The sequence below is a fragment of the Molothrus aeneus genome, chromosome 2 (assembly GCF_037042795.1).
Source record: "Molothrus aeneus isolate 106 chromosome 2, BPBGC_Maene_1.0, whole genome shotgun sequence".
In the NCBI taxonomy this organism is placed as follows: domain Eukaryota; kingdom Metazoa; phylum Chordata; class Aves; order Passeriformes; family Icteridae; genus Molothrus; species Molothrus aeneus.
The window spans coordinates 75,602,317-75,629,941 of record NC_089647.1 but is presented as its reverse complement, the minus strand read 5'-3'; the positions used below and the strand labels follow the sequence as shown (position 1 = coordinate 75,629,941).

General features: G+C 42.9%; 1 protein-coding gene across 1 annotated transcript; it reads left to right on the top strand.

Moving 5' to 3' along the window:
• The first annotated feature begins 6,374 nt into the window (after positions 1–6,374).
• Positions 6,375–24,825, top strand: DCT (dopachrome tautomerase). Its single transcript, XM_066571530.1, has 8 exons — positions 6,375–6,675; positions 14,611–14,910; positions 16,320–16,420; positions 17,479–17,645; positions 19,270–19,449; positions 19,555–19,690; positions 21,750–21,951; positions 24,506–24,825. Exons 1-8 carry the CDS (start codon positions 6,375–6,377, stop codon positions 24,685–24,687), a joined length of 1,569 nt encoding a protein of 522 aa, XP_066427627.1. The 3' UTR covers positions 24,688–24,825.
• Positions 24,826–27,625: the final 2,800 nt, after the last annotated feature.

The window sequence follows — 27,625 nt, the reverse complement described above, 5'->3', positions numbered from 1 at the left end:
TACATCCTCTTGCTTAGAGCAAGGGAGCATTCATTACTTTGTTCACAATGGTCTTGGAATTTAGACCACATGACATGAGGGATGAATATATTTTGTTCCATTTTATATTTTCTGTTGGGATAAGTAGTAGCATTAGTATTTTGAATAAAAATGGTGAGAGAAGAATGTCTTCTGGATCAAGCTCTGGGAAGTTGAATGTAAGGTTCCGAAACAAACTACACTGTGACTATAATTTCAGATATTATTTCAAATACTTGTCCTATCTTTCAGTTTTTTAAAAATAAGGTACAGTCAGATCTGGATTTCTTTCTTCATATTTCTTCCCCTGTGACAGGGACAGTTTGTTTCATAGCTGAATTATTGAGACAAGAGACTATGTCCTACCTATTTCACTTCACATTTTTGTAAACTGGCAGAGATCTGCTCTGTGTAGATCAGGCCCTCCCCTACCACAGCCATTTAGTGACATTCATTTGATATCAGTGACATTTAGAATTTCAGTGACTGTCTGAAGTCAAACTAGTCACCCTTACCTCCTTTTAATATCAAGGTAGAGAAATTAGGACAGAAGACCTTGCCAAGATGCCTGCCTGATAATGGGGTGTGCTGTTCCCTGGAGGTGCTTCTTTCCCTTCATAGAGTACTGGTGAACATCAGGGTAACTGAGATTTAGTTCTCTTACCTTCCAGATTCTGTCTTTCTTAAGTGAATCATGCTTTGTATTCTATGTCTGCCTTTATAGTAAGCCCAGGATAGAATCTTATTAAATAATTCTGAAGGTAAAACTGTCTTTGGATAGGTGGTCGCCACAGCAACAGTTTGATCTGCCAGTCAGCATTGTTTAAATCTAAATTATAAATGGTTTAAGCTTATATCTATGTTCCTACATAATATGGGCACTGGAAAAAGTGGGCTTATTTAGTTAGGAAGTGACAGAGTACTGAGTCCCATAAACCAAATGATGATACTCAGTCACGATCACTGAAGAAGTTTCTCAGACATCTTGAACGAGGGAGTAGGATGAAAGAAAGATCTTACAAAAGAAATGAAAGTGCGCTCAATCTTTATCTCAGAGAGAAATGAATAAAACCACAGTAAGGCAACACCTGACTTAAAAGTGTAAAAATGTGTCTGCAAATAATGTTTATTTAAGGCTGTGGAGAGATCTGGCAAAGTTGACACAACTTTGACAAAGTTGACAAAGTTGACATGTGCTGTGCCAAAGCAGTTTATGAGTGTAGGACTTTCTATTCAAGTTGTGCAGGGTACATGCTTCAGCTGGCATGTGTCCTTGGGGAGAGGAGAAGCAAAGTGCCAGCAAATTCGGAGCTCTGGAACTGTGTGTGTCTTTAAATAATGAGGAATTCCCACTGCAGTCAGATCCTGACCTCTGGGAGGCAAGTTCAGCTGGACCACAAGGCCTGGTGAGGAATCCATGAAGAATCTGGGGGGAATTCCTCTGTCTAAATGTAGCCCTCTCATGCATATTGTTCTTCTCTGAGTTGCTTTTCTCTTCTAACATGTGAACATGTTGTTCCATATAAATAATTTAAACCATATACGTTGGTTTTCAGGAAAATAATTCCGTGCATTAGAAAAGGACTGGATAAATAACTTAAATATGAGAAGCCAGGAGATGATGAGACTGTTCATAGCTCATAGAAGAGGGTTTCTATGCAATGGCAGGATCATGAGATCCTCAGAGCTGTTCTGACATTCCCAGACTTTGGCCTCATTCTCCCACATACCAGACAGGGAGACAAAGGGTAGGGTGGTGACAGGGCAGTAGCTTTTGTTGAGAGATCCCAAAGACATACATTTGCTAGGAGACTGGGGAAACCTAGAACATGAACAGGTGTCTGAAAACCTCTGCGACAGGTTTCCTTATAAAATGATCTTTCTTCTTGTTATCTCTAGAGTCATTATGAATTGTCATGTAATTTATTTACTCTTCTGTTGATATACTGGTTTCCATGCCAGTTTATATGTAGAATATTTTATTTTGACCAAAATTCTTTCCAAAATTCCAAAGGCCAAATACTTTTCTGGCTTGATACTAATCTGTGCTTGAGTACAGTAGAAGGAGCCTGAGAAACAATAGTGTCATTGAGGAAAAAAAAAGTGAACTTGCTGCCTACTTACTACTCAGGAATCCTGTATTACTTGTGTGAATTGTGTTTAGTGATTTCTTTGCCTGTAGTTTTGAGTATTCTTTTTCTTTATTCCCTCTCTTGCCACAAAAATATGTGAATGTATTTGTCCCAGAAATGTGTTGGCATATGGATAAACTTCTTTGCCAGCCTTTGATGACAGGCTGAGAAGTTTTCTGTGGGGGATCACCCTATGCATGAATCCAAACTACAAGGTAGCTGAAATACTGTTTTCCTGTACTTTCAGAGTAAATCCTAAAAACTGTAATTAAAAATTGAACACAGTTTCAGATGTGCCAGCCTTATCCAGTAGCTCAGATGTGTGGTGTGTTGGGTTGACTCTCACTGGATGCCAGACAGCCTCCAAAGCCACTCTGTCACTGCCCTCCTCAGCTGCATAGGGGAGAGAGAATATAGAGAAAGGCTTGTGGGTTGAGATAAGGGCAGGGAGAGATCATTCAGCAATTACTATCATGGGCACAACAGACTCAGGGAAATTAGTATAATTTAGTACCAGTCAAATCAGATTGGGGCAATGAGAAATAAAATCTTAAAAACACTTTCTCCTCACAACACTTCCCCCTTCCTGGGGGGAAATAAAATCTTAAAAACACTTCCCCCTTCCTGGGCTTAACATCACTCCAATTTCTCCACCTTCTCCCCACCAGCAGTGCAGAGAGACAGTGAATGGGAGCTGTGGTTAGTCTATCATGTCTCTTCTGTTCCCTCCTCCTCAGCAGGAGAACTCCTCACAGTATACCCCTGCTTCTCTGCCTGGGGGGGTCCCACAGGAGACAGTCCTCCATGAATTTCTCCTGTATGAGTCCTTCCCACAGGTGCAGTCATGCAGGAACAGACTGCTCCAGTGGGGGTTCCTGCAGGGTCACAGGTCCTGCCAGCAGCCCTGCTACAGCACAGCCTCCTCTCTGCACAGGTCCTGCCAGGACCCTCCTTCCCAAAGGATCACAGCCTCCTTCAGGCATCCACCTGCTCTGGTGTGGAGCTCTCCCCAGGCTGCTGGTGGGTCTCTGGTCCCCTGTAGACCTCCATGGGCTGCAGGGTCCCAGCTGCCTCACCATGGGCTGCACCAGGGGCTGCAGGGGAATCTCTGCTCTTGTACCTGCAACACCTCCTTCCCCTCCTTCTTCTCTGACCCTGGAGTCTGCAGGGCTTTCCCTCTCACATATTTTCTCTCCTCTCTCTGTCTGCAGTTGCCATTATGCAGTAATTTCTTTTCCCCTTTTAAATCTGTTATCCCCAAAGTGCTGCCACTTTCACTGATGGGCTCAGCGTTGGAGCCAACTGGCTTTGGCTCTCTTGGACATGGGGGAAATTTCTAGAAGAAATTTTTAGAAGAAATTTCTCACAGAAACCACTCCTGTAGCTCTCCATCTGCCAAACTGTGGCATGCTAGCCCAGTGCTTGTGGATAAGGCAGTGCAATCACAGTTTCGTTAATTAGCATGGCTCATATGCTCAGATTGGCTGCCTGAAAAGTCCTTTGATGGTTCAGGGCAGTAGTACCAACACACAGCATGACCCATTTTTCAAGGCATAGTGAAACTCTGTAGTAAATAGAAAGCCATTCAGGTTACTAATTTGTAAACTGGTATAGTGCTGATTCTGTGCAGCCCCAAAAACAGCTCCTCTATTTAAGTGTGATTGCGTGGGAAAAACAGAGGAACTTCTGAGTAGTGACACACTAAAGAATGGACAGTGCCTGCTGTTTTCCAGTGATTAGTAGAAATACAATTGTCTTTTTGTAATTTTGTTCAGTGTGTTCCTCATGGCGTGTCATGCAGCAGCAGAAACCACCATTGCTGGCGACGCAGTGATGCCGGGATGTGGGATCTGTGCATCCTCCTTCTGTTTGTCTGGGTGTTCCCCCTCAGCCAGGGAAGACACTCCTAAAATGCTAATGCATTACTGAGGGCAAGAGACTGCTGCTACATCTGTGCCAGGACTGCATGCTCCCAGTGTTGTAGAATTATGTGGTTGTGACGGAGGGGAGTAATCATAATAAAATCTACACATGTGCCACTCTTCTACTCTCAGTTTTATTTGCCCTGCACACTAAGTAATTTCCATCATCCTCTACCTGCTGTTCCTTTTCCACACTACAACTTCTCTAAAAACAGCAGATTTCTCCTTCCTCATGTACTACATTAGAAACCTATTTTCTTGCCTTACCTTATCTTGCCTGCCTCAGTACCTCACCTTTCTCTGTGCTTACTCTTTCTGTCTCATATAGGGTTTCAAATAGATGTAGAAACCTTCCTATCAGTGTCTGAATTGAACCAGCTTTGATTAAAATTGTTGCTTGGACACGTATTTTGCATATAGACCCACCAGTTCAGGGGTTTGATTGGTTAGCTGAATGCTATCTGTGTATTTTGAGTTTGTTTTGGTGATGCTGATAAGTGAGCGTTCACTTTAATTGCTTTCAGATATTATGTGGGTAACTTTGGTACAAGACCTTGTCTGATAGATTCAAAGACAGATCCTTCACACAGAAGAGAGATGCATTTTGGTGCTGAGAGGGTTGGGGAGGAGTGTCTTTCAGAGGGATTTTGAGCCAGTTCTTTCATTTATAACTCCCGAGCTTCTTCAAGATATTTTTCCAGCAGCTATTCATACTTTCTGTCTTTTTCACATGTTGTGTCAAGAGCAGCAGAAAAAAGCCAGTTCCAGGTAAATTGAATCCAAAGTGAGGTGAGTTGAAACCCATTTCAGAATACATGGTATTGCTAATATGCTTTATGCCTCCATAAATGAGGTAGAATCATATTTCAGTTTGTCTGTCAAACAGTAAGTTTTTCATATAAAGATCTGAGAACCTAAAAGTGCTGATGACAGTGTTCATGGTGTGGATGAACTCTTTAGCTACATGCTGGCAATAATTTGCTGCATTGATGAAAAACTTCTTGTGGCAGAATGGTTGAACATCCATGGAAGTATTGAATACCACAGACACAACAACCATGGCTTTTTTCATTATATATGCTTATAAAAATGGCTAAACAACAGAGCCAGGGAAGGTGGAGGGGGAAGGAAGTGAAAGCTTTCAGTGAAGCAGGGGAAGTTGCCAGTTTTTATTTAGTATGGTGGATCTGAACTAATAGCTATTGCTTCAGACTCACAGAATCACTTATCACTACTTTATTTTGTTTATTAATTTTATTGCTGTAGGAGTTGCATTAAGGGCAAGAACTGCTGCACACTAGGAGCCTTTTAAGGATATTTTTGTCGGTGTACTGAACAGAACCACTGAAGTGCATGTCTGGTGTGTGTATTGATCTCAGAGACTGGCTCCTGCCAGGTGGGTAATAAATGTTCAGCTGTGACAGTTCTGAAAGTCTAACAGCCAGACCACCTCTACAACAACCTCTGGTGTAATGATGGGGAAAGGATTACAGAGCAAATAAGGACCATTCACTCTTTAAAACAATTAAATAATTAATTTTGCATGCAAAAAGGCTATTAGGAAGCAAACCCTTCCCCACTTGCCACTCAGATGTTTTTAGTGCAAGCAGTGAAGTTCAGCAGTTGGCAGGTGGAATCTCCATCCCAAATTTACCACAAATTACCACATTTATTAATTTTTGTTAATGGTGCATCTCTATCCTCTGTGCTTCCAGTTAGTTTTCCACTGCTACTGCTTTAATGGAAAGTATTATCTTGCAGTGAATGAACTAAAAGAGAAGAGGTTTCCTCTTTTATTTATCATCTGTTTACTGGGTTTTGATTAAAAGAATAAATGTGTTTCTCCAGCCACCTCAGCTAAAACAAGACCATCAATTTCTCAAAGCTCATAAAAGACTTGGAGAAATGAATCTGAGGCATTCACTCTCCTGACAAGCTGCCAGAACCTTGCTTTCACACTGGCATCTTTTCTGCCCTTGATGTCATGTGCAAAACACGAGGATTTGTGCCGTGCTAATCCCTCTAATGAGGGCTTCTCCCAACCTCTATATAAACCCTGCTCAAAGCAGTGGCTGCTGGGCAGGCACCACAGAGTCAAAGCACCCGTTTTTTGAGCTGCATTTGAGGCAATTAGAGGCTGGGATTAAACAAACACCCAGCACCAGCATCCTCAGCAGCAAGGGTTATTATCCTGGTTGGCTGGGGCATGGAGCTGTGGTGAGGCCAGGTTGTCCCACAGTGCACATCTCCCTGCTCTTTGCAGTCAGGTCCAGCAGGGAGGCACAGCCTGCACTCAGCAGTAATGGGAGCCCTGAGGTGGCTTTTCTGGGCTGGGCTGGGCTACCTGAGCTGCTGCTGTCCCCCACAGGCACAGGCACAGTTTCCCCGTGCCTGCATGACGGTGGAAGCCCTTCGCCTGAAACGCTGCTGCCCGCCCTTGGGGACAGAGCCAGGCAATATCTGCGGGTCCCTGCAGGGCAGGGGACAGTGTGAGGGGGTGCAGGCAGACACTCAGCCCTGGAGTGGCCCCTACACTCTCCAAAATGTGGATGACCGTGAACGGTGGCCCCTCAAGTTCTTCAACCGCAGCTGTCACTGCACAGGTGAGATGGGTGCTGGGGGGAGGGGATGGGGCTGGAGGGGCCTGCTAACCTTGCTCCAAAGGCCAGAGACATTCCTGGTGGTATAAGGCAGCAAGAAGGCTTCAAATATTACTATTATCTGAAAAGTTCTTCCATTTTCATGATACTGTTAGTAGTTCTTCAGAGCATCAGGGTCAAAGAAGTGTTTTCTCTCATGTGAACTTTTTGTGTTTTTCTCTTTGCCCATGGAGTTGTCCCTGTAGCCAGCAATCCCCTTTCTCCACAGGGTTTTGGACCCTTCAGTGCTACTTTCAAACCTCTATCACTGCTACTCACAGTGCACCTGGATCAGCATGCATTGTTTGAAGATTTATTCCTCATGGACAAGTACTTTGCAGCATGACATAGCCCTGTGCACTAAAAGTCTCCCCATGTCAGGCCAGGGTGTTTCCCAGTTTGTTAACTAAATTTATGTCTTACACTGATCCAAAATGTGTCAGTACAACAACCAAAGAGGCCATTCCATCCTTTTCCTCCTCATCTCCAGCTGCTGCTTCTCACTGTGACTTACACAAGCTCCTGGGTTTGAGTGCTGGAGGTGAAACGGATCTAGGAGGAGATGTGCTTGAAGGCCACCCTGGCCAAAGGGATAAGGTTCTAATGAAACCAATTCCCTAATGCTGGCAGGAGGCAGTGAGCAGGAAGGTGAGCTCAGGGCACAATAAGGTGACAGGACCCTTTCTCAGCAACAGCCCTGGCTGAAGGGGGGGTAAAATGAGCAGGAACTGCAGCCTCAGCCCAGAATTCTGTGCAGGGCTGGCAGGAGATGGCACCACTAGTAGGACAAAAGGCACATCCCAGGCACTGAAGTCACTTTTGAGGCACATTTCAAATGAAACCTGGAATTTCTTGTTGAAAATATCAATTTGTTTGAGTTTTTTAACATGAGAAGAATAAAGGCTTTGCATCAGCCTGATCCTTAGAATGAGCTGCACTGTTTTGTCTAAAATGTATAGTTTGGCTCACACTACCAAGAAAGCCCAATTTTTCAATCTGGGAAGGGCAGCACTGCACAGAATTTCAGCTGAAGAGGTTAAATTTTCCAGTGCAGTTATCAACTGGAAACAGAGAGGTAGTGGCAGATGACTTAAATGGATACAAGGTGTTAGCAAAACTCCTCAAAACAATAACAGTAGACTTAATAGTATACATCAATTTTTATCTCTTTCTTTGACTGGATTTCAAATGCTTGTACGAGAGGACTTTTCAAGAATGGTTTGCAAAAAAAAAAGAAACTGGATGCACATTTTTTTTCTTAAAGGTTCTTATATACTTCCAAAACTTAATTAAGGTGTCACGTACAGACACAGATCCTGGGTCACAAGAACGCTGGGGCACATTGGCATGCACCAATATTTACGTAGTTGAAGCCATTAGAGCATCAAAACCTGGGAGAAAATTGAAGAGCAGCAGAGACAGACATGCCCTGCACAGGCAGACATCAATTTGCTTGTCCATGTAGAGATAAGCACTGGTATTTGATATTTGCAGGACTGGATTCCAAGTTATGTGAGCAGAATGTAGTGTCCTTTCCTTCAGCTTTGCTTCTTCTGAGCTGGCTGCTCCCCTTGGCTCCTCAAATCCCTTGGATTCCTCTTTCTCCTTGCAGTTTTTTTAAAATCTAAATATACCAGTGATAAAACAGTAAGAGAAATGTATCCTTAAGCATGATTTTCATAAAGTTTTCCTGGGCTGTACTCTGCTTGATGCTGTACACAAAACCATTTCTGGGAGAATGCTAAGAAGTTCACGGGGATTTGAATTAGATCTGATACTTTTACAATGCTGGTGATTGTGTCTCCTTGTCTAATAGGGGTTTTTTGTGTTTCTTTTCCACTTGGTTTAATACACTGGTGGCTGTCTTACAGCACACCAGCTGTAAGTGGCATGACATGTGGTATTTATTAGGCATCCAGAGCTATGCTACCTGTGTAACATAATGCTAGATAACACGGGGTAATAGAAATTAAATATGCCCATTCAAAGGGACATGGAACAGCACACATCTCTGCTATTACCGTGTCTTATTTTCCAAGCTGCAAACTGCCTGCCTGGAATAGTTCCTGGATTGTGCAGACTCCAACCCTACCAACCCTACCCTCTTTCTAGCACTTTATAAACAATATGAACTAAACAATATAAACTCTTGTGTTCCATCTTTATAGTTTAGAATGATAAGCTGTGGGAAATCCAACAACCATGTAGCTGATTATTTGGTTAGACAGTGCCAACTGAACTTGTCACATAGCTGATGGCTATATGGTAAGGAAACTGGAGGAATGGTGAGGGACAGGGGCTGAGAGTTTCCAATGGTGGGATTCTGGAGTTTTCACAATAAATTTTGCTTTTTGCTAAAATCTTAGTATCTATGGAGAAAAGAAACAGAAAATGTTTCCATTTGTAGAAGCCGTTCACTGAGGAAAAATACCTTAACATCAAATTTATCCAGGTCTGGGTACTGAATATTTATGGAACCCCCCTTCCTCCCAAACAGCTTAACAAGCCAAAAAGAAAAAAGAAAACCCCAAACACAAATATGGATGAATGGCTCTAATGGGATCAGATTTTCCCCCTCATTTTTAGGCTTCAGCAGAAAATATGCATGAGTTTTTCTTTAATTGAGGACAAATAGAACAGGATTAGAACAAAAGAAAGCTCCAGCTTTGCTTCCCACTTTTTGTGCCCTGGGCCGTGGTCAACAAGCAATTGCAGGTTTGTTGTCAGGATGCTTCACATTTCCTTCAATGTGTTGTTGCAGCAAAAATATAATCTCTGTAAAAAAATATGGGGTTATGGCATGAACGTAGTTGGAAGGTAGCAAAGAGTTTTTAGTTCTTGACTAATTTCAGTTTTGAATACATTGAATGTGTTCTACAATTGGTTTGGGTGCCCCTCATGTTATTCAATTTATATAATTCTTAAACTGAAACGACCTGACAGATCCTGACAGTGTGCAGTATGTGTGAAGGGGAATATGCTAATTTGTTTTCAAGAAGGTGTACGCGTTGAATTAGACCAAGTGATGGATATGTGAGTCCAACCTTGAATATTGGGACTTGTAGTTGTTTACACAACAAAGCAGTGTTTCAGTGAGATAGTTAGTTTAGAAGAAAACTATTTTAGAAGACTTGTGAATTAAATGCTATTTTGTGTTCTAATCGATAACATTGTACTGCTGGGGTAGCAGTAGATAGATATGCAGATCTGGTATAGCGTTTTAAAAACTCAGTACAGAAGACTATTGTGAAAAACCACTGCAGTAAGTCATGTGGTGGCTAGTACAGATTGTGACTGTGATTAAACAATGACGTAGTTTGAGTTCACTGAGGAATTAAACATAATTATAATTCTTTTTTTCTGCTTCCACTTTCTAAGGTTTACATATGGGCATGTGCTGAACATTACTCTGTTTTTTAATAGAAGTTTTTTGAGACAAAAAATAAAATCCTTTTGAATTCCTGTGCAATATATTCAAGCGGGGGACAGATGATTTAACATCTGTTCTTTAGCTGTAATCAAATTATCAGTAATGCCATGTAGCTGGTATGATGGCTACCCCATGAGGTAAAAACTGGGCTTTTGAAGTGATTATAAAATACATTTAATTTGTTTGTTGTAGGGTAATTTGCCTGTAGGGTAATACTAAATTATAGCCATACCTTGATGACCCTATTAAATCCAGTGTAGGTACAGATCTTCCACATCCTACAGCCTGTGAGGGTGTCCAAATGAAGAACTAGAAAAGAGAGAAGAGCTAACCATTTGTCCCACATGTTAGCAGTCCTGATCCCAGCCTTAAGAAATTGCAGTATGCAGGTGTTTCAAATCTAATGTAACTCCTGTTTTAATGCAATAGCTAAAGAAATCTGAAAGGGAGTCCTTTCTCCCCATCCCATAAATGATGGCATTAAAACTGGTCTCTATAGAAAGAAGAGGCATGGCAGCTGCCTGGGTGTCATCTTGGTGAACTAAAACAAGGCAGAAGATGGCAAGTGTTGAGTGGGTGCATTTTTACTGAAAAAAATTACACTAAGTTGATGGAGTTATTAATTTGTGTTGTGCTTGGTGACTGAAGGCCACCCACATGTTATGGCCACTAAGAGGGAGAAAATCCATGAGTTCAGGCAACCCCCAGGCTTGAGAAGCAGCTACAGTGGTGTGTGATGACTGGTGTTAGCATGCAACAGTGATGTGTATGAGAGCACATAGCGAGTGTCAGGTCATAAGTATTTTTTTTTTCTCAGTACCATGCCCATGGATTGACCCACTGGGAGAAGTAGTTTAGTGTTTCTGAGATTGGGTGCAGAAGAAGGCAGCTCCCCAGGCATGTGATCCCATCTCCAGACATAAGGGTTAATGGAGAATACACAGATGATATTTTGACAGTGGACATTCCTGGAAACAGTGGAACAAGCTGGGATCATCCAATAGTGATATGATCTCCTTCCTGTGTACCAGAATGACCTCCCAGACTATATTCTCTGGAAACCACAAGAGATGATAAGAATCTCTGTTGTCCCTGGCAGAGCCTCAGGAGGGTTGTGCACTGAGTTCCAATGTGTTAATCACTGAAGGTGAAAAGATGCTAAGGCATGAATCCTTGCATGTTCCTAGGGTTCCTGTGTGCAAAAGGATCTTGAAAGGGTCTCACTGCCTTACTGAAAATATCTACTGTGCACTATATCCTGCTATCAGGAGGTTATTTTTCCTGCTCTCATAGAGCTGTACCATTGAAGTCCACCATCACTAGCATAGCAGACAGGGAAGTTAAGCTGTAAGAGACCAGCATTTCACAATGCTGTCATGTGGGAAGTGCACATGACAGTAAATGAACTTTCTGGAAACAGTAATGCATAATTTCCAGTTCAGTGGCCTGGTAGAGTGCTTTAGAAACAAATGTTGAAAAAGTGGTTTGGGTGGGTCATAAAAAAAGCTGGGTCTGATCACTGCAGTAATTTCTCTTTGAATTATGGGAAATCCCACAGACCTCCATCATTTTCTTGCCATTTTAGCTGCTGCATAGCAGCAGTCCTGTGATGCATGGAGCATGTTGAAAGAAAATGACAAAAAGCAAGTTTTAATATAATGAAGTTTTGTGGTTTTGTGTGTTTCTGACAATGGAACGTTGCCAAATAGACCAAAATGACAAAAATGTTTGACACAATTGGCAGAGATATTGCAGTGTGAAATATCACTTTGCCTGGAAATTGTCTCCTGTTTGCAAGTCTCCACTGCAGTCCTCCTCACTCAGTAAAAGCTCATGTCCCATTGAAAAGTGATTAGGGAAGTGATGGAATTCCTTCATCTATAGGATGGTTAAGGGAGAAAATCCTGCAGAGCAATTGGATATAATTAGCACCTGCCCAAGGGAAACAGGTGACAAGTCATTGGTCCACCTGGCTCCAGATAGAGTTGGAAAAAATCTTTCTTTCCATGAAGATAACTCATGATTTCAGGCCTTTGCAAATTTCTTCTCAGAGCCTGAGGAGGTGCATAGAGTATACCTAAAATATAGATATTGTCTAATAAAATTATTTCAGGCATCAAGACCTGCAGATTCAAAGGGCCCTTCCTGAAAGAGGAATAGGCACCATCAGAGCCTCAACAAGTGACTGAGAGTGTCTTGTTCTGGTACCAACCCATACAGCACAGACCTGGTCCTGCACTGCCTCTAGTTCTGTTAGTGATGTATTTCAATGTGTTGCTTATCCAGCATTGTGACTAGAGGGGTCCCTCAAATGACTGGAGGAATAACTGCCAGTCTCCAAAGAGGTTGTTGGCAGATCTTTTCATGGTTAATTCCTGCTTTTTCCTCCTTCTCTTAAGGATTGAATTGTACCCAAGTGTGAGGGGTCAACAGGTGCGTTCTAGAAGTTCATGGTCCATGACTGAAACTTGAGCAGTATACATGGCCTAATTCAGCAATGTTGCAATATATTCTTGATATTTGTCATCTGGTCAGTTCAGGCTGGAGTATGTGATGGGCCCTAATAGCTAGGCTGAGTCATGAAGAATGAACAAGACACAGATGGAGGAGTACACTGAATTGATAACAGTAATTGTGCTGTTCTGATGGGACCCTGAGGATACTGTTATCAAATAAATCTGTTCACTGTCCCCCCCCCCCCCCCCATCAATCCATACAATCCACACAATCCACACAACTATAACCTACTTGCTTCTCCTGGTGTATGTCTTCATCCCCTTTAGCCAGTACAGACACCTGGATTTTAGTGCCTTCCCTCATAGCTGGAATATAGCAGCTGAACCCAGCTGCTTCTACTTGCTTCATGACAAAATGTAAGCCATATATCTGGAAATTGCCCTCATGGGATGCCATTGGGATGTGCATGATCCAAAACCTCATTGAATCCTTCATACTTGTGGTCCCTAAACTGAGCACTGATCCTCAGCTTCATGACGACATGTAAACTTAGAGATCTCAGGGGCTCTGAAGACAACATGTAAACTTAGAGATCTCAGGGGCTCTGAAGCAACCATAACCAACCTACACTTGGTCCAAACTCTGCAGTAAGAGTCCCTACATATTCTTGGCAGGTCTCACAGGAGTCTGCCACAGATGTTTACATTTCAGCAGCTCTTACCCTAAAAGTTAGACATAAGCTCCAGAGCCGTGTTGGTAACAGCCCTTGTAACCTTGAATTTGGTAATAAGCCCTGTAGCCCCCAACAATCTGAAATCTTGCTTTAATGTTAATTGTTGTTCTGGTCATAGGCTCAAGCCTACGGCCTGGGGACATCTGCCCATCTGGGAACATTTCATAAGATACTTCCTCATCCCATGTTAGTCCAGGACCAGTATGTGTGATGAGCAGTGAGATTCTGTGGCATTTTGGAAAGCAGTTGTCATGGTTGTTGTGGAATGAATGTGTGGGGAGTTGGAGGGGAGGTTGAGAACAGGTTAAGGAGTCAGTGGAGATTTTTGATAGCAGTGTGGAGATCCCAGAGGAACCCTGTTGCCATCTGCTCCCCCCATCCCTGGCAGCATTGCTCTGTGTCCCACATTGCTGCAGCCTGCCAGCACACGGGCAGGGGGTAGGTGTGTACTGTGGGAATGGCTGGTCGTTCCCTGGCACCCCCAGAAACAGGGGAGCAAGATCCAGTAGGGCCTTTCTGCTGCTGCTAGCTGTCTGCCACAGCATGCAAGAGGCCAAACTTAAAGCAAGCTCTGCTTTCCTGGGCTCTCCCATCTCATCAGAGAGTCTGAGCTAATATCCTAGAGCAGACCTGATTACTTGCCTTAGGAGTGATGCCAGCAGGGAATGACAGTACTGCAGTGCTTCACAGGCTGTTATTGCAGCACTATTTAATAATGCTTAAAGTGTGACCAGCAGCAACCCTGGCGCTTTTCTTGGTTCGTGTTGGGCCCCAGATACACTGTTAAGAGGCACTAGCTTCACATAAGTTTTGTTCTTAAGAGAACTGTTTTGTTTAGGGATTTTTTTCTGTGCTTAAGGATCCATGTGAACTGACCCTGTTTTGGGTTTGATCCTGGGAGTAGAGGAGTACTTGAGAGCCAGTCGAGCAAAACACTTCATCACAGGCTTAACCTCAATTGCTCAGCTCTCTGTTCAGCGAGAGTCCTCACGTGCCTGAGGGCTTTGCAGAGCTCTGAGCACCTCAGGGCATCAAGCCCATTACCCAGCACTTCCCCAACTGGCTGACTGTGATTCTTGGCCCTGCTGTGGCTCTGGGAATCGAGCCAGTCATCCTTCTGGTTAGTCAATTGGCAAAGCTGCAAGTCTGCTCAGCTGCTGTCCTTTCCAGGAACTGGCATCTCTGGGGAAGAAGAGCACTAATTCTTCATTCTTCTACCTTGCACTGTTAGTTTTCTCTGATTCTAAATGTCATGACTGATTGTTCCCTCTCGATCCAGGAAACTTTGGTGGGTACAACTGTGGTGAATGCAAGTTTGGCTGGACCGGCCCCGAATGCAACAGGAGGAAGCCAGCAGTTGTCAGGAAGGACATCCACTCCCTGACAGCAGAGGAGAGAGAGCAGTTCTTTGATGCTCTAGACCGTGCCAAGACAACCATTCACCCGGACTATGTCATTGCGACTCAGCACTGGAGAAGTCTGCTTGGTCCACGTGGAGATGAACCACAGATTGCCAACTGCAGTATCTATAACTACTTTGTTTGGCTTCATTACTACTCAGTCAGAGACACGCTCTTGGGTGAGTGCTTTTCTTTTCCAATGGGCTCTGCAGGTAAAGAAAAGGGTGAAAATGCCACTGCTGGACAAGGGTCCCAGTAGCAGGCACAGAACTGTGGAGTGAAACAGTGGGTGGTGAGAAGCTGGTGGCCATCAGTACTCAAGGGAGATGTCCTTTGGACCTGCCATGGTCTGCTCCCCACACCCCCTGGCTGCTGGAGCACATCAGTTGCACTCCTGGTGCATCTTCAGTCTGACAGGGAGCAATGCAGAGTCTTCACTTGAGTGAACTGAAGTGTGGTCTGGCAGTGACTGACTTCAAAAAGATGTTCCCAGTCCATAGGACAAGGTAGGAAAGGGGGTCTGCAGTGGTGAAGGCACAGGCCATGCAGAGATATTTGGGACCAGAGTGCTAATGCTTTCAGTGGCTTTCAGCAAGTCACCAAGTCCCCACCAAGGGTGGGATTTGCCTGACTAACCACAGTCACCTTTAAAACCTAGCTTAGAGGTTTGGGTATCTAACCCCATGCTTGCTCCCAAATTCAGATTCCTTGGCCTCATTGCTTTTCTAGACAGAAGTACCTATACCAGCCCCATTTCACAAAGCCTGCCTGTAGGAGGTGCACCAACCAGTATGGCTTTTGTACCTGGCAGCCCCATGTGTGAGCTGAACAGCCCATATTTATCTCCTTGCTGGAGGGTGACTGCTGCTCTGCAGTGGGTATCATTCAGTTTGCCCTTCTGACACAGCTCCCTTTTGCAGGGCTGAAGGAAGCAGCCTCTGGCCTAGCAAGAGCAAAGGTTCTTCAGGAGACAGGACAGAGATGCGGAAAGGGGAAACTTCTAGTGCTACTGCAATAGTAAATAAATGCATATTTGGGTTGAAGGTTTCTACAGTGATAAAGAAATCCATATGTGGTTTGAAGCCTCTCACCTCTCACCCAGCAAAAGCACTATGCAAGAAATAACAAGCAGAATTTGAAGAAATTTGGCAAAGGATTCTGGATTACTATTGGCATGGAAAATGCTGGGGTTCTCTTGGTAGATACATGGTGTAGGTCTTGCATGGTGTAAGTCTTGCAGCTGAGCAAGAGAATGAGGTAATGCACCTATTAGCAAGGAGATAGGGTTTTAGAAAGTACAATGGCTTTTAAAAATCAAAATCCACCAAAGTAAGAAGAAATCTTCACAATATCCAGCTTTTTAGGGAATGTGAAATTTTGATAAGCATTGAAGCAAATATTCACAGAGGAGTTTGTTTCACTTGTCCCAAGTAAGCTTATGTTCCAAGTAGCTTCTGATGTGTTCTCTCTTTTTAAAGATGCAGAGCTGAAGGTTCTTGTTTAACTCCACTCCAAGCTGGAAGGAAGTGCTGTCTTTCTCTCCAGCCTTGTTTGATGCCTAAATGCTTGTTTTGTCTTCCCTTTGTAGGTCCCGGCCGCCCCTTCAAAGGTATTGATTTCTCCCACCAAGGACCTGCCTTTGTTACTTGGCATAGGTACCACTTGCTGTGGCTGGAGAGGGAACTGCAGGTTAGTTGAGCAGCCTTTTCTTTTCCTTGCACAGCTTCTTCCTTTTCTCTGTCACTTTGTTGAGCCAGCCAAGGGTAAGCTACCTCCTAGGACATTTTCCCACCCAGACTCCCAGGAGTATTTGCTCATTGATAATTTTTTTTGTTTTAAGTTAAATTAGTGCTTTTTGAGTGCTGAGGACTGAATGGTTTCTCACCATGAACAGTGATGTGTTATATTGGAGATTTTTTCCCTTTATCTCCACAACAGAGGATAGAAGTTGTGAAGTAATTGTATTTATTAGTAAAATTGAACTACACGTTCACGTAAAACTTGGTAGCAGATATTGTTGGCTGATGTTGAAGATGCTGTTCCTATGAAACCAGCTCTAAATATTACTCCCTTTAAATATGACATATTGTACATTTAATACATACATATATTTAGCAATATGCCTTTTAAACAAATATATGTTAACATGCCCGAGAGTCAGTTGCAGAAACATAGACTCATTTCCATTTGCATGACTTCTATATTGGCAGTGTTGCTGTATTTCAGCCTTACAGATCTCTAATGAAAACGGTTGCTTATCAAAATAGCTGCAGGATCTTGCTAGTGTGAAATTGTATCTGGCAAGCAAGCACAATCAAATGCACTGTACTCCCCTATTAAGAGAAGTTCAGATTCCTCCCCAGGGCCAGTTTTCTGGAACGAAAGCCAACCACACGCACAATTTTACCCATTACCCACTTACATCACTCAAAGCCTCTTGCTCAAGGCTCAATTCATTTCTGCTCCTGCTCTCCTGCCTGGTCTCTGAGTTGGCAGAAAGCCTAACATGGCCAAAAGAAGTGCAGTCTCACAGTAGGGAAACTAGTGATAGTGTCTTTGCTTAGATTGATTTAATGCCACAATCTTTTGGAAGGAGTTGGAGCGACACTGTGAAACGCAGGTAGTTGAAATGCAGAATGAAAAGCTGAATATTCAGTGAAATGTCCAGTCAAAGAGCTTGAAGGAGTCCCTTTCTTTCTCTTCCCTTTGGAGCTGATTCCCAACTAACGCATTTCTGTCCATTGCAGCGCCTGATGGGCAACGAGTCCTTTGCGCTGCCCTACTGGAACTTTGCCACGGGCAGGAGCGAGTGTGACATCTGCACGGACCAGCTCTTCGGGGCATCCCGGCCCGACGACCCCGGCCTGATCAACCTGAGCTCCAGGTTCTCCCGGTGGCAAGTAGTTTGTAACAGGTAGGAGGGCACCCAGGGCAAGCTCACATGTGGACAAAACCTTGCTGTCATTCAGCATCGACAGCATGGGCTGCTCTCTCTCTGTTTGAGTGAGTGGCAGGAAAGGAGCCAAGACCATCTTCTTTAAAACTGGAAATTGCCATCAGTTTATGTGTAGATGGTTCTGTGTAAACTTTCTCATATTGTGGAAGTGTATTTTTTAAAGATGACTCTTCTAGTACAGGATTTTTGATTTAGCCAATTTATGGCTGCCAGAGTCTGAAGAGTTTCCCAATTGGCAAGTATCTTTCTAAAAAAGAAATGCCTGTGTGTTGTTTCTCTATAACATACACCCAACTGATCTCAGCAGCAGAAAAACAAAATTGTTCTGGCATACAGGAAGCTAGAGATAGGCTGCAAAGTCTGCTACCTTGTTTTGGATGAGGCTTTAACCCTGATATATTTAATGCAGTTTGGGGATTGACTTTGAAATATCTGAGATTTCACATGAAAAACAGCACAGAGCCAGCCAGGAGCTTGCTGCCAGCTCCCTGTGGGAATGTGCTGACTTGTGTGAGAGCAGGGCTTTGACAGGGGATTCAGATGCAGGATCAGGGTGCTGTGACATAAAATACTGTTGGTTACAATACTCATACATCATTCTTCTCTCAGCTCAGGGGCCGTGTGCAGTTAGTCAGACAGAGGTACTAAAAGCTCAGGGTTTTTCAAAATAGTCTTTTTTTCTGGATACCTAAAGAGATATTTGAAATTCCAGCTTTAGGCACCAGCTAGATTTAAGTCTTTCCCCTACTTTTTCCTCAAAGATAGATAGGGCTTTGGATTTTTCCTTGAAAACTTGAAGTGACTAAACTTTGGTCTCACCAAGGTTAAACTGAGAAGAGCTTTTGTTCAAAAGTTTCTGAAAATGCTGTTTAATTTCACATTGAATAGAGCAGATTTTTTTGTTTCACCAGTGTTACACTGTTTTTCTTCCTCTCTCTTTCTCTCCCTGGTATAAGGGATTTACTCCCCATTAGTTACTGGGTAACCCCTGCACCAGCAGGTTGTCCTGGAAGGCCCTGAAAAAAGAGGATGCAATGCATTGCTCTTGCTTGTCTTCTAAAGTGGATGAGGGATGGCAAGTGCGAATCTGTTTTCTATAATTTCTTGCATTTTCTGAGCTCATATTTCCCACAATTTTTTCCCTTTTTGTTAAGAGTTAAAAAAAATTAGTTTATAATCAGGAGTGAAAGTTTGTCAATTCAAAATTGAAGACTCTGTTTTACATTACCTGACAAAAACTTCTTCCGAAGCCCTTGGGAGGGTACAAGGCACGATCGGAGTTGTGCTTGCTTTTTCTAAAGCATCCTCTCTCTGTGGACAATGAACCTGGAAAATCTTGGTCTAAATGACTGATGGTCCACAGAGGATGTAGGGCCACAGAAAGCCATGTCATAGTGACAATTGTGAAATAAATTCATCTCCCAGGCTGTGGGAGGTGAACTGAGCTGCTCCAGGAGGTGTCCATCCCAAACCACTGCTCTCTCGCATGTATAGCAGAGACTTCTTTGTACTGCATGAGAAAAAGCCAACAAACAAGTGCTCACCTTCTTCTGATTTGTGCTTCTGCCTGTTCCACACTCAGTTTGGATGACTACAACCGCCTGGTCACGCTGTGCAATGGCACTGACGAGGGGCCCCTGCGGCGGAGGCCGCCCCGCGGCTCCAGTGAGCAGCTCCCCACTGTGGAAGATGTCAGGAGGTGCCTTTCCCTGCAGGAGTTCGACAGACCCCCCTTTTTCCGCAATTCCAGTTTCAGTTTCAGGTTTGTTCTTTGGCTCTTCTAGAGCTGGCTCGGTCACTGGTTTTCTTTATGAGCACATTTGTCAGCAAAATGTGGTTACTTGATGGTGCTTTTACCCATCCGCAGGAATGCGCTGGAGGGTTTTGATAAACCAGATGGAGCCCTTGACTCGCCGATGCTGAGCCTTCATAACTTGGTTCACTCTTTCCTGAATGGGACCAGTGCTCTCCCTCATGCAGCTGCCAATGATCCCATCTTTGTGGTATGTCTTTTACCCCCAGCGTGATTGACAATAACTGAGGCTCAAAGGCACCTTTCTCACAAGAGATTTGCAGAACAAGAAAAGTGAATTCCCTAAGAAATAGTTCTTTAAATAGAAAAGGAGGAACCCTTTATCTTTTATTGAACACTGCCACACCTGCATAAATGTTGAATTAAAAAGAAAAAAGATCTCAGGGTAATTTGTAAAATATAAAATAAGATTCTAGGGAGAAGAGCTGCTATTCCAAGTTATGCTGCCTTGAATAATTTCATTAGGTGGTATCTAAATCTAATGGCTTATATCAGACAACATCAAAACCTTATTTTACAGCAACAAGGTAAGGTGAAACTGGGGATAGTTATTTTAAAGCAGTAGATTGAGTGGTATGTTTCTTTGTTTTAAATTTTACAAGCTAAAAGGAAATCCATCTAATGTCAGGGTATCTTAAGAAATAGAAAGAATATGATTTCAATGGTGCATTGGAATAGTGCTGCACTGCCATGAGCAGCACAAACACCATTGTGCAAATGCCATTGTGCAAAAGCCAGTAGTTAACTCTGCTTATACATCTTTCTCCCCTAGTAAATGAATGCAAATTTATTCTCCTCTTTGTTAGATTAAACCACAGTGTTTACATTACATATAAAAATTCTTTACATATTATACCTATATATTATGTAGATACATTTCTTTCTTACTTTTAAGTTTTCAACCTTTTTTTTTGAGAAATTAGTCCACATACTTTTATAGTGGTTCTTGAGATTGTTTCCTTAATAATTATTTAATTCCTGCATTAGTTTTTTTCTTACACAGTGAAGAAAAATTCATTTCACTATGCTGTGATTTTGTACAAAATATTATTTTTACAGGATAGTTTCCAAGTTTTTTCCAGGGTTGTAATTAAAAAAAACATGAGTACATCAGAAATTAGTTTCAGACATTTGTAATAGTTGTCTGAAACAGCTTTCCTGTGTAAGTTAATTTTAGATCTCCAAACCCACCTGATCAAAGTCATGGGCACCTGGAGATGTGGAGCTGGTGGCACATGCTCTAGAATGAGCATGATGGAGTCAACTTTCCTGCAACTTTCCATACTTGTTCAGAGATGAGAAGGATTACAATAATGTTGAAAGGCACATTCAGCTGAATGAGCTCAGTGGCTCCTTACTTGTGATGATTAACCTGCCCATTTGATGTCAGCTGATATTGAGATATCATCCCAATATTACCGGATGGAACGTGCCTGGGCTCGTCTGGCTCTTGCTGCTTGGCCACAGGCAGCAACTGAGATGGTTTTCACTTCAGAGACACCTTTGGCTGGCTGGATGTAGCAGCTGGGTGCTTGGAACAGGTCCAGGCATGCAGGAACCTCTGGTGGAAAGGCTTTAGGTGATGGTGAAGGGAAAAGGAGACAGATTCCGCTGGAGGGTTTATTCCAGAGCTTTATTCCAGGGTCATAGATCTCTGAATCTTGCAATAGCTCCAACAGAACCACAAACCGCATGGTCCTGTGTCTTTTAAGCCCAGGGAGAGGGGGAGGGAAGGGGTAGGTATGTCACCAACCAGGTAGGAGGGGGAAGGCTCAGGGGGCAGGTGACACTTGGATAACCCAATGCCCCCCAGGGCTGAGAGGCATCTTTTGAACTTCGCCAATCACACGACGGCCTTGCTGGAATGCCCAGATTGACAGACAGCTCTCAGCAGGAGGCAAGGGGAGGAGAAGGGAGAAGGTATTGGCACACCTGGGAAAGGGACTGGGATAGCTAAAACAGGATATTGCATCACACTGCAACAAGCTGGTGTTAAACTGTCTGGTGAAAGGTCTTATTGAGAACAAGCAGCAACAAGGGTGTATAAAGCAAAATGTCCCATGCAGAAGATTGGTTTAGTCTTCTCATAAGATTTCCTGATTTCCTATTCTGTGAATCCCATAAACTAGATTACCCTCTTCTCTCTCTTTCAAAAGCTCCAGCCACCTTGTGTGTTTGTTGCATGTTTTAAAGGTGGTTGATTTCCAAAAGAGCTTAATAAATGCTTGTGCCCATGACTGGATTTGCAGGTTCTTCACTCCTTTACTGATGCCATCTTTGATGAGTGGATGAAGCGTTTCAAGCCCCCTGACAACGCTTGGCCCAAGGAGCTGGCTCCCATCGGGCACAACCGGCTGTATAACATGGTCCCTTTTTTCCCCCCGGTGACCAACGACGAGCTCTTCCAAACTGCGGAGCAGCTCGGCTACACCTACGCCATCGACCTGCCAGGTATGTCCCAGGATGCTGCTCCTGACCAAGTGATGAGGCAGCTCATATTTGCCATGGCACAGGCATATATAAAATAAGGAACCTGTCCTGGTTTAGGGCAAATTTGGGAGAAAGCCTCCAAGGGGGGCCCCTCCAGAAAGCAAACCCACACGGCTCCTCCCTCCCATCGGTTCGGGAAAGATTCCTTGGAGGGAAGTGGAAAGAACCTGTTTATTTAACAGGCACAGCACCCCCAGCACACAACATGAACAATACCGGATGGCAACACTCTTTCACCGCTCTGAAGGAGATGACAGATTCAGAAAGTCTCTCTTGGCGGTGGTCGCTCTGTTCTCAGTCCCTCCGGCGCTGGGGCAGCTGCTGCAGCCACAAGGTGCAAACTCTCGGTGTTCCCAGGTCGCAGTCCGGAGCAGGTTCGAGTAGTTCCAAAAAAGGGAAAGGAAAAACAGTCCAGGGAAAAATTCGGACTGCTTAGCTAAACTAACTAATGAGCAGAAACAAAAAGCAAGAGGAAAGCAGGAGCAAAGCAGAAGCAAGAGCAAGAGCGAAGCGAAAAGCCAAGCAAAATGCAAAAGCTGCACTATGTACTGCCCTGTCTGTGTCCCCCCAGCCATGCGGGAGCAGGCTGATAACAAAACAAGACATTCACTCTTCAGAGCCAGTCTTGAAGGCACAGAACATAATATCCAGCATAAGCAGAACACATGAATGGGGATACAAGCATCATAACGTCACCCTAGGACAGAACCTTTCACGAAACACACAGGTCTATTCACCTGCTCACTTCCCAACATTAATATTTGGGTACCTGGAGAGATGTACCCAAAGGTGTTTTTTGTTGTAAACCTCCAATTTTAAAGATTTTCCATGACCATAGCTGGGCTGTTCCTTAGTGTTTGTCTATTAATTTGAAATTACCCTTGACACAAATTAGACAAAGACAAAATAGTAAAAAAGCAAAGTATTTATGCAGAAAATCCAAATTTTGCAACAAGATATTAAAATATTTGTAAAAGGCAGAAGAGTAAGATCTGTGTGAAAACCATGCTTCAGCTGCTTTTCCAAAGATTAAATCTGAGTAATTTCTTTCTCCATTTCAGTATTACTTTGAGGGCATAAGGTGCTTATCTAACCTGTGTGGGCAGGAATTTCTTCTAAATGCTTACCATATATCTCTGTTTTTAATCTGTGGAGACTGTTTAAAGGTCTATAGATTGCAAAAGATTGAAACCCTTGCCCTCAGGCTGCATTCATGCAGGGGATCCCTGATTTGTGGAGGCATGCTAGCTGCTTCTGCAGTGCTTTTCTCTGGGGCATCGCCATTTCCCTTCCCCTCTTATGGAGCTTATGGAGTTTTCCTCCCTTTGTATTACTGTCCCCCTCTCCTGCTTTGCAAATGTGGATGCCCCTTTGGCATGAGGCACCCAGAGAGTAACATGGGTGGCTTGTGACTCTGTTGCTTCTGACTCACACCTAAATAAATTTTTGGCTCTTTGTGAAGGAGTGTATCTATCCCTGTCTGCATGGCCTATGTTCAGACAATACAGCTTCTACATCCAAATCCTTCTCTTTCTGCCAAAAGAATAACTTATTAATTGTACTTCAGGTAATCACAATGGAAATAAACATATATTTATACATTGCTGGTTCTTATTTGAAAGGTGATAAAGCAGTAAGCAATCAATTTTGGGAATTTACTAATTTTTGTAATGATTGCACTCGACCTTTTTGAAGACTGCAGATTGAGGCACAAGACTTTTAGTTGCTTTTATAGTCAGTATGACATCTCCCTTAGCCATCTGGCTCCTCTAACCCATATATCTAGATAACTTTTAAATGTGTGCAGTCCTATTCAGAGATTTTTTTTTTTTTTGGTGATTGTTTCTTCAAACGTGATTATTGCCATCTCAGTATATGTAGCATTCTTCAGAAAAGGAGGGCAGGAAATTTTTACTTCTGAAAGCACAGATGAAAACACAAACATTTAGTCAAGTGGAGCAATGTTATTATAGGAATAAGCAATATTATCTTTGAAGATAATGGTTCCTCAGAAGTGGTTCAAAATCAGCAGATGCAATCTGGAGCTGGTCAGCAGAAGCACACTAAGTAGTGGTTTCAGTTAAAAGTTTGACAGTAGGCTGCTTTGTGGTCTTTAAGAAAATTTGAGGGTTTTCTGTTGACCAAAATAGCTTGGAAGCAGCTGTCTTGAAATGTCACAAGAGAGAATTGCTTAGTTCATTCATAATTTTGGCCAAATTAGATGGAAGAACAGTCTTTTTGTCTTGTCAATGTTAATCTTTTCCATTCCCAACACTTAAATTTGTAGAAATTGTTGAAGTTTAAATTCAGCTGTAGCCTTCTCTGGCAGGAAGCATCTCCAGCTCTAGTATGTGTCTCAGTTATGTGGTGTGTTACGAATTTTGCCTGTGGCCAGTAGGTCACTAAGCTGCGCAAGTAATTGTAATTATCAGCATGTAGGAATTATTATGTCTTTTGTGTAGTTTGCAAAATTGAATTATGTACTGTCCTCACTTCAGTTGTTTCATATTTCCAGGTTCCCTTGACGAAACCCAAGCATGGGCTGTCATGGTTGGATCCACAATTGGAGGAGCACTTATAGCTCTGGCTGTGCTTGTTCTGCTGCTTGTGCTTTTCCAGCACCGAAGGCACAGAAGAGGTTTTGAACCCCTGATGAATGTGAGCTTCAGCCCCAAGAAGTACATGGGAGAGGCCTAGTGCCCTCACTTTCTTTGCTTGCTCTTGTAGGAAGCGACCTTGATCGCCTTACTGGAATCTTAGCTGAGACTTTATCACACACTCCTTTGGCAGCTGACTAAATTGTTCTCATTCAGGTTTTTCCCGTTATCTTGTGAATGCTAATGCATGAAGTCTCTGGGTACATATGAGAAAGGCCCAAGTCAGGCTGGATTTTTTCTCATTACTAAATGTTATCTGGAGTGTGTGACACTTGTAAATCATCCTCTAGAGATTTAGATCAAGACAGTTGAGAATCCAAATAGGAGAAAACCAACTTGAATAACCAAGATAATTTTTCACCTCAAGGTGTCCTTGATTTCATTTAGCAGCACATTAGGATGTGCTGAAAGTTAATAATTCTATATGTATATTTGAATAATACATTATTTTACAGTTATCAATAAATATTCTGAATAACATAGTCTTGTTTTAAGGTTCAAAATGTTTCATTTGACAAAATACTATAGGAACTCCCTGGTTACAGTTTATTTCAGAAACATGATAAATTCTGTATGTTATTTCCAATAAAGTTGATGACAGCAATAGGTAAACTCCAAAACTCCAGCTCCTAAAATTTAAGATCAGGAGTTCCTTGACACCTAGATAAACACTTGTGTTTTACCTCTGTGTTAGGGACCTTGGACAGAAGTTGATAGTGGGACTTAACTTTTTTGTCTCTGATGCACTGTTCTATGAATCTAGACATAAACTTCCAAATTTCCAAAGTCTAGGATGCAGGACTCAAGGTAACAAGACTAAGATGCCTTGCATTACTCAGGTGTGCAGATGGGGAATCAGGTTTGGATGTGGCAGTTGCTAGATCACATCCTATTCCTTTATACATTCCCTATAAATTTCTTTATTTAGACAGAGATTTGAAGCCCATTTGTGTGGTTCTCCAGTGTTATCTTGCAACAGGTCTTTTTACATAAAAATGACATCTTAACAGATCCTGTCATCTTTGGTGCTTGATATATTACATTAATGGAGTATTCAGACTTTGTGTATTGTGGGGTCTTGAGTCTTATAAAACCTTTGTTTTTTTAGCCTTTAATAAAAAAATTCAGTTAGTAACATTTTCTGGCATTCCTTTTAGGCTGCTAAATACTACCTATGTGGACTAGAAAGAAGATGGTTTTCGCATATACTCAGCTTTGAATATATGTAACTCACAAAACTTACTTCTAAAATGCAGAATTTTTGGGTCAAACAAAGCTGTGATTTGCTCACTACACACTCAGCCTTTGCTCCATCAGGGGGACAGCAGTCTGCTGCCATTTCTTCTGTTTCGTGGTGCCTTTGGGGGATCCAGTGCACTTGTTCCTGGATTATGTCCAAGACATCAAGGGTTGAAGCACTTTTTGTACAGCAGCACAGCTCATTACCTTGGTTCCCAACTCAGGCTGCCTTTTGGGGGTTTTGTTATTTAGGGACTGGTGTTATCTGATGCTGAAGACAACAGATGAGGTCTCCAGAGATCTAACTTACACATGAGTTACATTAGTTGACCCTGATGTGTGTCAGAAGGTAGCTAGGTCTGAGATCTCCCTGTGCCTTTCTCAGGGAGCTGTCAGCTGTTTTCCAGCACTACAAGGGTGTTCATATAGAATCACAGAACACTTTGGGTTCAGATCCTCTAGTCCAGCTCCTCTGCAGTGAGCAGGAACATCTTTAGATTAGGTTGCTCAGAGTCCTATTTAACTCAACCTTGAATGTTCTCAGGGATGGGGCATTCACCACCTCTCTGGGCAACCTGTGACAGTGTTTCACCATCCCCATTGTAATAACTTGTATTCCTTATCTCCAGTCTAAATCTACCCTCTTTTAGTTTGAAACCATTACCCCTTGTCCTATTGCAACAGGTCCCATTAAAAAATTTTGTCCCCATCTTTTTTATAAGCCCTGTTTGAGTATTGAAGGACTGCAGCAAGGTCTCCCTGGAGCCTTCTCTTCTCCAAGCTGGACAACCTAGAACATGCACCGGTTCATGATGAACACTAATTTAGAAAGCTGCTGTTGGATGGAGATGGGCACATTTTTGTCCTTCATGGGATCTGGATGCCAAAATTTAGGAGGCACTCTCGACTGCTATTTTCAATGGTGGTTGGGAATTTTCCTTGGGCTCATAGGGTGCCCAACCACTTCATCAGCTTGGAGGTTTGGATGCTGCTGTCCCAAGGGTTTGCTTTGCAAGCTGCCCTGTTTATGGGACAGTGGAAGTGGGGTAGGGGAAGGAAAGAAAGAGGGAGAAATGTAAAAAATGTAGCACAGCAGCTAACTTGTTAAAACAGATTTTGCCTAAGAGCCTGTGGGTAAAGCAAAGGAGAGTTGTTCCTGTCTCACAAGTAAACTGAGTGGAAAGGTATTTTCCTTTCCAGAAGAAGAGCAATGAGGGCATTAGATTGATGCTATGCACATAACAATTCCTAGGATCAGAGACCCATGCATTCCTCTTTTCAATGGCTGGAGCTCAGTTTGGTAATTAGGGCTTTAAAAATGCGAGGGGATTTAACAGCTGCTTATGAAAATCTGCAGCTGTATCGAGAGCACAACCTGCCCTCTCGTGGCTTACTGGAATATTACTGGTGACACCAGAAAGCTCTTTTTCTCACTCTTAAAAAAGTACAGTATTGTTCTAGCAACCAAGAAGAGTTGTGTCTTTGGTGAAGGAAAGAAGCACAGGACATCTTTGTATGACGTGCTTAAAAAGAAAGGAAACCGAACACGGGCACTTTAAAGAACCGATGGAAGAAATCCTGCACCAAGTCTGACTGTAAAGCTTGGTATTACATGTTTTGATATTCCATTCATCCCAAACAACACAAGATGCATTTCTTATTGCTGTTTTATGCAGGTGTTATTAAATATCTGCCATCTCTATGTTGTCCTGAGGCTGCTGGGGTGGGATGAGGAGGGA